Source organism: Nicotiana tabacum, chromosome 4 (genome assembly GCF_000715075.1).
Source record: "Nicotiana tabacum cultivar K326 chromosome 4, ASM71507v2, whole genome shotgun sequence".
NCBI lineage: Eukaryota > Viridiplantae > Streptophyta > Magnoliopsida > Solanales > Solanaceae > Nicotiana > Nicotiana tabacum.
In genome coordinates, this window is record NC_134083.1 from 128,789,547 (window position 1) to 128,798,620 (window position 9,074).

A 9,074-nucleotide genomic window follows, 5' to 3' on the forward strand; every position below is an offset into this window, starting at 1 on the left:
TAAGAAACTGGTCAAGACGGGCCTCTCGAACCTCCCGTGGAAAATAATGGGCTAAAAAGCCTCAGAGAAGTCCTCCCACTCTGTTGGCGGAGCATCAGGTCCTCTAGATCTCTCCCATGCCTCATACCATAGGACGGCTACATCACGTAGTCGAAAAGAAGCCAACTCCACAGCCTCAGTGATGGAGGCATGCATCACCCTCAATACTCTATACATATAGTCTATAAAATCCTGGGGATCCTCAGTGGAATTGGATCCTGTAAATAATGGAGGGGCCAAGTGAAGAAACTCTCGTACCGTCGAGCTTCCTATCCGATCTCTCCGGGCATCTGCTCCTGACTCTAGCTGTCGCTCATGAATAGAAACCATCCTAGTCAGCAACTGAACAGCCTCCCTCATCCCCTGCTCCCCAGTCTCTGATGGGGGAACAATAGGTGCTGGAGGTCCTGTGTCTCTAGCTGCCTCAGGTACCAATGGAACTGGTGAGGCTGGGGGTACTGCATCTCTCTGGGCTCCAACAAGTGCTGGGGAAGCTGAAACTAGGGGTACTGGAGACTCACTGTGAGCCTCTAAGGGAAATCTATCCCTCTGACCTGGTGGGGAATGACTGGTACCTTCCCCCGGATCCATACCTATCTCTCGCTGTGCCATATCCTGAGCGTAGGTAGCCTGTTAGATAGGAAACACAAAGCACGATTTAGATTTCATATGTTCTTATAACTTCGCTTTATAGCACGATCTATTAATTGAAAGAAATGTAACCTTTCCTAAATGCCTCATAGCCTCCTGATTATAAGTGTGGTGCACAACTCACCCATAAGCAAGACTCTACTTGACCGGTTACCCTCACTCTCATTTTGTGAGGAGTAGTAGTTGTATTTTGCAAGTGCAGTAAGAAATACTTATAAAGTAAATTTATTCCTTTTCAGATGTTTGCCTTTTTAATCTGCCATGTCTAGATTAATACTTGTATGCCTTATTTTTTTCAGAGCATTCTGTTCTTGGAGTAATGTATCAATTAAATACTCTTGGAATAATATATCAATTAACTACTTATTACTGTATCCAATTAGATTTGATCACATTTCATTAATTATGTTATTTGTTCATCTACATATGACTTTGGAATTGCAGATATGGCACCTAGGGGAGGTGGAGAACGTAGATATGCTGAAAACAGGAATGCAAACACACTGAGATCTCCTGAGATGTTGAGTCCCACATCTAATTAGTCACCATTATCACCTGAACCTCCAGTTATAGAAACGCCACATTCGGATGCAGCTATAAACAGATCCTTACCATCTTCATCTTCTGATCTCGGTACACCTGGAGATGAAATCCGATCAACAAGTTCGACAAACACAAGTGGTGGTAACCGTATCCCAATTACAATCGTCCTTGGAGGGTAAGAGTACAAGTGTCATCTATTTATATTTTTTTATTTATTTTTGTTTTGTGCTTATCTGGTGTGTATCAGTGCATCTTTGTGAAGTCATACCTGATTGTTTAGCATCTAGAAAGATAGATACATATTTAGACTATTGGGATAGACATGTTGAGGCACAATTTGTTATAGTATTCCAGTTAGCGAAATCTTTTTTTATCTTTTTTATATGGTACGTAGGACAAGCACTTCAAATGAACATGTCATTTGATTTTCTACTCTAACAGCAGGGTGCTCATATCCAAAAACTAGAGAAAGCAGGAAAGTTCTTATCTTTTTCAATATGACTAGACAATGACTCTAGATGAATATGCTCATGGAATCGTCTTATAGAGGAAAGCTTTTCTATTTTATTTCATATGAAGTAAGACTTGGTCTTATTAGGAAAACTTTTGGAAGACTGTATGTGATGTGCCTATATGAGTGCATTAATGTGGTCTTCGTTGCATACCAAAATCTTAATTCCTTCATATTAACTCTAGTTAGGAGGTAACAACTCATTTACTACAGTAATTGTGTAAAATAAAAATATTACTTACACTTCACACAAAAAATATAAATTGGTTGTTCTCGTAAGAAGATGGACAGAAGAATGTCCCTCTTGATGATTATTAAGCACCGTCTAAGTAATTCACGTTATTTCTCAAATGCTTCTTGAAAGAATATGAAAGCTTTAAATGGAATGGAGTAATAAAATAATTCGTTTCTTATTTACTCAAGTCTGGAGCCGGGCAATCAAGTCGCTCGGTCTATCACAAAAATCTTCAAGGAGAAACTGGATCATGAAGGACATAATTGGAAGTCTGTTACACCAGAGACAAAAAACTTCTATTGGGAAGAGTTTAAGGTAAAGTTATAGTACTAATTATCATTTGAATAATGGACTTTGTACATTTTAAATTTCTGATGTATCAATCTTGTGTTTCATCTGTTCTGTGCGCATTCCAAAAAGCACTGGTTCGGGGCTTCTGACATCTCTGATTTGATTAATACTAGGGTGGGTAGCCAAACAAAATCTGGTTAGTAGTCTTCAATGTCGAGATGTATAGGAGATATGGGATGGTTATGATGAACTAATAAACAAATGCATTAGAAGTATGCTTTAGTTGGCTAGGGAGAATGCAGTTCTTTACTTTGTTAGTTTCTGGACAGACAATTCAGTAGTCCGACCTAAAATGTGGGAGAAATCATGATATCGTGAATGAGCTCCTAATTATTTCATCTACTGCTATTAATTCTATCAGAAGTAGACTATTATCCATCTCTTACATCTTTGAGAAACCTTGTAATCATGGTTAAGTCCTTCTAGTTTCGTCATATTGGTATTTTTTTCTTCAGAATATCCTTCTGCTGAGTACATATGTGATACATTTATCAGAATTTCACGATACTTGAATTCCTCTCATTGCAATATCTTATTTTTGTTGCATAATTAGTGAAAAACAATCATAATCCTTATATATAACAGCTTTTATAACATTCAAGACTTCTTAGTTTTAGTGTTTTATGCTGCTATAAATACATACACATCAGTAATGCAAGATAAAAGGATGAAAAATAGAAAACTTAATACCTTAATATTATACTAGTTAGTTTCCCTTTCTGCCAAATGTACAAATGTCATGAAGTAACTACTGCATGAATTATTTTAAGATCTCATATTTCCTTCAACTTCCAGAATATACATATGTTGAACTGTATAGGTTCTGGGCCAAGCATCGTCATTTATCAAGTACCTTGACAGAGCAATTCTAGGACTGCTCTGTCCTGCGGCACCAGTGTCCGAGAAGAACTAGGGGAAATTTATAATGACCACAACAGTAAGGATGGAATAAGCATAAACTTTTGGTCCTATATGTTGATAATAATTGTGTGGCAAAGGTTTTTGCTGTCTTGAGGGATCACAGTTCTTTCTTAGTATTTGGTTGATGATCTCTGTTATTAACTTGATTTCTAGATCAGTAAATTTTTTTCTTTAGCTAGGCTAGAAGATCCTTCTCATTCCTTTTAGATATTTGGAGCTATTCTTTTTTTTTTTAAATAAGATCGATAATATTTGGAGTTCCTTTATCTTTCTTGAGCCGAGAGTCTACTACACTGGGTAAGTTGTTGTTGTTGTTATCAATATCTTGTGTTATTTTTCATTTGATCTTCTCACACATAAACGATTTCAATGGGACACTGCAATTGAAGGTGCCATACAGGATAAGTTTATGAGCAAATGTGCAGAACGATACAAGGGTATGTTATCTGAAGCAAGACTTTGTGAGAAGAAGCGCAAACATATTCCAGTATCTATTTGGGAGAGCTGGAAGCCTCACTGGGAGACTGAGGCTTTTAAAGCCAAGTCCGCGCAATGCTCAAGGAATCGACTAAGTGAGAAAGGTGGTGAAGGGTCTGGTCCCTCACGCCATACAGGAGGCTCCAGAACTCACCGAGAACATGCAAGACTACTGGTATATTCATTTTTCTTTAGCCAAGTTATAATATCTCCAAAGCTAGTGATTATGTATTAATATAGTGAACGTGATTTTCAATTTTAGACGAAAGAACTAGGAAAACCAGCTCATCCACATGAGCTTCTGAATAAGACACATGTCAAGGCGAACAAGGAGTTTGTGGACCAGAAATCTAAGAGCACATATGTAAGTTACTATAGCTTGGCTGTCATTTTTTGACAAGTAAAAGTAAAGCACCTATCTTGGCGATTACATATCTCCTATTACCAATTTTGAGCGAGTGATACCCAAAATTGGTCTTACAATTTGAACTAAGAAATGTAGAAACTTGTAACCCATAACAGTATAAACGAAACAGAATATAAACTAGCCATATGGATATAAATCGCATGAGCGCCCACTGTCTCCAAATTTGATTCGTCTTCTGCCAAGAGCTGGTCAGATCCTTGTAGCTCTTTGAATAATTTGTTGACATCTTCATTATTTGTCTTGAAAGCGTAGCACAAACTTTGAGCACTAAACCAAATGAAAACAGTACATCCTTCAGTTCACACGATATTCGTGCATTGTTTTATGTGATTCCTTGTTGATTTGTTGAAACTCGTCTTGAGATTCCATTGCATCCTTTTATGTCTTCTATTAACTCCCCATATTTGGTAAATATCCTGTGAATCACCTTCCACATTTGAAACTTCGAGTTGTCCAGGTCTATAGCACAATGAGTTTCCTTTATGATAATGTAGTGTACCTTCCTAGAATGTAGCGATGTCCAGTATAATATCAATGTATCATTCCCATGAATCATATCCTGGAAAACTATACTTATATAATACAGTGCATATGCCCTTCTGAGAGCACTCCAAATGTAGCTCCCAAAGTCAGTCAGTAGCGTGGCCAAAGAACTAGGCAGTGGCTTTCCTCTGAGATGCAGTAAATGTGAGTCCCTCTTTTCTTTATGGAAAAATGGCAGAAACATAGTGGTTTGGACATGATTGTGTATTCTGAGCATATGCTCTCCGAGATTGAGAGCACAGATAGTCCTAAGTATTTTTGATTTACTCCATGGTTTCATGCTTATACCTACTATCGATACTCGTTCATGGGAGTGAGCATCAAGTGCTAATACCACCCAATGAAATTGTATCAAATAGTAAGGCATGAATACAGTAGCTTACCCTGCAAAAAAGAGCACAATGTTAATATAAACAAGACCCACCATGTTCTCCTCCCTAAGGATTTGAACAATGCAGGCATGGATGGTTATCTCCCCCTCCGTTGTGTTCACCTTCTCCTCCCCTTTCAATCTCTTGCAACTCTTATCCTTAAGTATGGGCATTGAAGTTTATCGTTATTTACAATCCTTTTCCCTGTACTATCTAGTTGTGCAAAAGAATCACACTCCATAGGGCCTACATCAAGAGCATAATTAGCTAAGTGATCAGCCAGTTTGTTGCCTTAGCGATATATATGCGTTATGATAGCGTTACACTCCTGTAACAGATTCCTTATTTCCTCCACATGCTCTACAATTCCCCATGGTGTACTCCACCTTCCTTCAATGACATTCTTCAATAGCATAGAATCTGTTTGCACCCAAATAGGAGATAGCAACTGAGCTTTACATAGCTACTGCCTCTGCTTCTGTATTTGTAGTTTCATGAATCTCCTACCCATGTGCATAAATAATATCCTCTAATGCATCTCGTAGACAGTAACCAATTGAACTCTTGCTTGGGTTCCCTCTCGTAGCACCATTAGTATTCAATTTTAGCCATCCTTCTCTAGGAAACTCCAAGATGATTCATTGAGCTCTTTTAAAAAATTTTCTTGTCAGAATTTTTGCATTTAAATTTGCTCATTTGTCCTTTGGATTTATAGAATATAGATATTCCTCTAAGAAAGCGTTTTTGAATATGACAATTAGATCTATAGTGCATCTTCTTTATAAGGTATGTGTGCCATTATATTGTTTATACACTTGCATTTTCTTCTATTTCTTCTTGGGTTTTATATCTTAATCTTTTCCCCTTTTTCTCTTAAAGTAGTATAATATATGTGTGATTGAAACTCCTGAGATTCATAACTGCAGTCTTTATTAAGAATATTAGGTTCTGTAGCTGTGTCTAATACTGGGTTTTGATTTCTTAAAGGCATGTGATATTCTCCGCATTTCTTTTGTTCCCAGTAGCAATAATTTTCTCTTTAGTAACTTTATAACTGTCTTGCCAAATTCGTCATACAATTGTATCATAAAATGAGAGTGTAACACAACCTTTACATGCTCCTTAACTAGTTATTTTATCTATAGAATAACAAAACCTGTTGGATTTCTGAACAGGAGTTAGACTTCCATCTTACTTTACCTTTGAGATTTTAAAAATATGCACATATAAGCTATATAACATGTCACTGTTGAAATTATTACTTCTTTATTTGAAAGTATAACAAATTGATGACAAACAAGTAATGCAATTTGTAGGGAAAAATATTGTTGTGTACATCAAAACAATTGTCTTTAAGGTGTTGTTATTGACATTTGAGTTTTCAGTTTTGTTGCCTTTATGACTGTGTTCTTGATGTTTTCTCTTACAAAAGTTATTATTATAGAGTTTATATCATTTTATTTTGTTCAGGATGCCATAATGTCTAAAATTGCGTCTGCGTCTCAACCTGAAGATGGGTCCAGTGAGCCTCATTAAGTTGATTTCTCACAAATTTAATTGGAGGAAGTCGGTGTTAAGAAGACGCGCATTTATGGTCTTGGTTCTCAAGCTCCTTTCTATGGGCATGTTGGTGCATCCTTCAGTTCGATATCTCCACTTCAAGATCTAGACTTTAATGCTCGTGTGAATGAATGTGTCGGACATCGTTTGCAAGAAATTAAGGAAGAGATGAAGCATGAGATGAGATCAGAGATCAGAAAAGAGATTAGACAAGAAATGAGAGAAGAAATGCAAGAAGAATTGCGTGAAGAAATGAGACACGAAATGCATCAAGAGGTGCGTGAGCAAGTTGATCAACTACTCCAAAACCGTCTGTCGGTCCTCATAGGTGGCTTACCTACACCGCCTTCTCGTAGACATGACTCGTCGTCAAATGACACGAGTCATATTTAGATTTATTTTAGCTTCTTTTATGTTAGACACGTCTTGGATTCTGCTTTCTACTTCATGATAGATGTTATTATTATTTATAAAGTTCTAGTATGCTCTTTGTTTAGTTTAAGTATTTTTTTAGATCTTTTAAAGCTTTAAATTAATATTAATACAATTATTAAAAATAAAAAATTTAATATACCCATTTAACTTGTAATAGTTGGTAACATATTTATAATTTGTTAGTAAATTTTATGACGAATTACTAACAAATTACTAACGTAATTTTTAAAAATAAATAACCATATTTGCTAACGAATTTGAAATTTGTTTGTAAATTACCAACAATTTACTAAACATAACTTTTCCATAGCTAAAATTACCAACCGATTGCCAATGTATTTTTAAAAATATACTATCGGATTTACCAACCAAGTTGGTATCCATTAGTATAGTTGCTAACGGAATACTGACGGAATTTTTCTTTGTTACTATATTTACCAACCAGTTACAAACACAATTTAAATAATGAAAAACCAATTTTACTAATTCATTTTCTAACTGTTAGTAAAGTTACTAACGGACTTCCAACCGAATTTTGATTAGTAAATTTACCAACGAAAATCTTGGACTCAAGATTCAAAAATTACCAACAAATTTATTTGGTGTTTACTAACTGATTTTTAGTTGGTAATTTTACCAACAAATTCAAATTGGTTGGTAAAATTTACCATCGAGCCTTTTAGCAACAGATCAATATTCGTTGGTAATCTGTTAGTAACTCAAATTGCCAACCAATTTGATCAATTTACCAACAATTGTTTTTGTTGGTAATTGGGTTTTTTTTTGTAGTGCAAGGGTAAATTCTCCAACATATTTTACTGATTTTAGGCTTATTAATCTGTACGAGTTTGCAGGAAAATTTTGTCCAAGATAATGCAAAAAAGTAAGCAAATATTTTGCCTAACTAATATCGATAAATGCTTAGTCAGAGATCATTAGCTGAACGAAAAAGAGATCGATGAGGTGCGATATCATAGTTTGAAATCGTATGATAAGGTGTCGAGGACTTTTGGGTTTAATTTTACAGCCTTAGATAGATAAGGTGTAGGTACTCTGTGAGCTAGAAGCATAATTTAGTTTTGGCAGATCAAGAGGCAATGTGTTAGAAATCCTTTTTAATAGTAAAATGAAGGAGTCGTGTAATGTAAATGAAATTAAGGATATTATATTTGAGATTTTGATTTTCACTTTCAATTGGTTAAAGTTGGAATTTAATTAACATTCACTGTGAGTTTAAGATGAAATTTTGCGTTGTGAATATAATTTAAACTGTTGTAGTATGCCATTTATTCATTGTAATAATTCATAGTAGAATCAAAGATTGGTTTTCATTTTATAAAATCAATAAATCAATAACTATAAATATCAAGAAATACTATTTAATATAGTAATATTTTGAATAATTTCTATGGTCGCGCGTAATGCGCGGCTAATTCCACTAGTGAGCAAGTAATTATGAATATGAGTAGGTATATCACCCTTCATTCCTTGAAGAAATAGTAGACTGCATATGCTGAGAATTAATTGCAAGTGAGCGGTTAGGCAAGAATTGATTTTCTTTTTAATATTAATGGATATTGGACTTCTTTTACAGGATGTCTTCTAAAGGACATGACTTTTGGAATTCTAATATAAATTAAAATGAAAAGATTAATAAGGGAAATAATATGGAGAAAAAAAGGTTTTCTTGTACTAGGAGAGGTGCCAAGTTAGTTTGTCCTCAATTATGCAAAGACAAAATACATTGACAATCCCTTAAAATTGTTCACATTTTTTACTTAAATACACATTCGATTTGAGCACTTTAACCAAGTATTTACCATGTTATTTAGGCACAAATTTTGTAGGCAACCAAATATAAAATACGTGGAATTCACATGTATAGTGACAAATAAGACGAGGACACGTGGATTTCCTTAAATAAATTTTAAAAAAAACTAAAAAAAATAAATATAAAAATGAGAAAAGCTACCCCACCCATCGCCATCTCTCCAGGAGCCCCTCCGTTCC

General features: G+C 35.2%; 1 protein-coding gene across 2 annotated transcripts; it reads left to right on the forward strand.

The window, feature by feature from the left end:
• The first annotated feature begins 977 nt into the window (after positions 1-977).
• LOC142180365 (uncharacterized) lies at positions 978-7,103 on the forward strand. Of its 2 annotated transcripts, XM_075252427.1 has the most exons (5): positions 978-1,408; positions 2,168-2,294; positions 3,641-3,903; positions 3,991-4,092; positions 6,540-7,103. In XM_075252427.1, the coding sequence occupies exons 3-5, from the start codon at positions 3,661-3,663 to the stop codon at positions 6,603-6,605; spliced, it is 411 nt and encodes a 136-aa protein (XP_075108528.1). In that variant the 5' UTR covers positions 978-1,408; positions 2,168-2,294; positions 3,641-3,660; the 3' UTR covers positions 6,606-7,103. The 2 variants fall into 2 exon arrangements, with proteins under 2 accessions (XP_075108528.1, XP_075108527.1); XM_075252426.1 differs by having other exon boundaries at positions 2,168-3,903.
• Positions 7,104-9,074: the final 1,971 nt, after the last annotated feature.

What these genes read in the sequence shown, in the direction of transcription:
- LOC142180365 (XM_075252426.1), top strand. Translation starts at nt 3,661, where the DNA reads ATGAGCAAATGTGCAGAACGATACAAGGGTATGTTATCTGAAGCAAGA. An exon ending in GAGAACATGCAAGACTACTG is followed by an intron (nt 3,904 to 3,990) that starts GTATATTCATTT and finishes TTTCAATTTTAG; the next exon opens with ACGAAAGAACTAGGAAAACC. An exon ending in AGAAATCTAAGAGCACATAT is followed by an intron (nt 4,093 to 6,539) that starts GTAAGTTACTAT and finishes TATTTTGTTCAG; the next exon opens with GATGCCATAATGTCTAAAAT.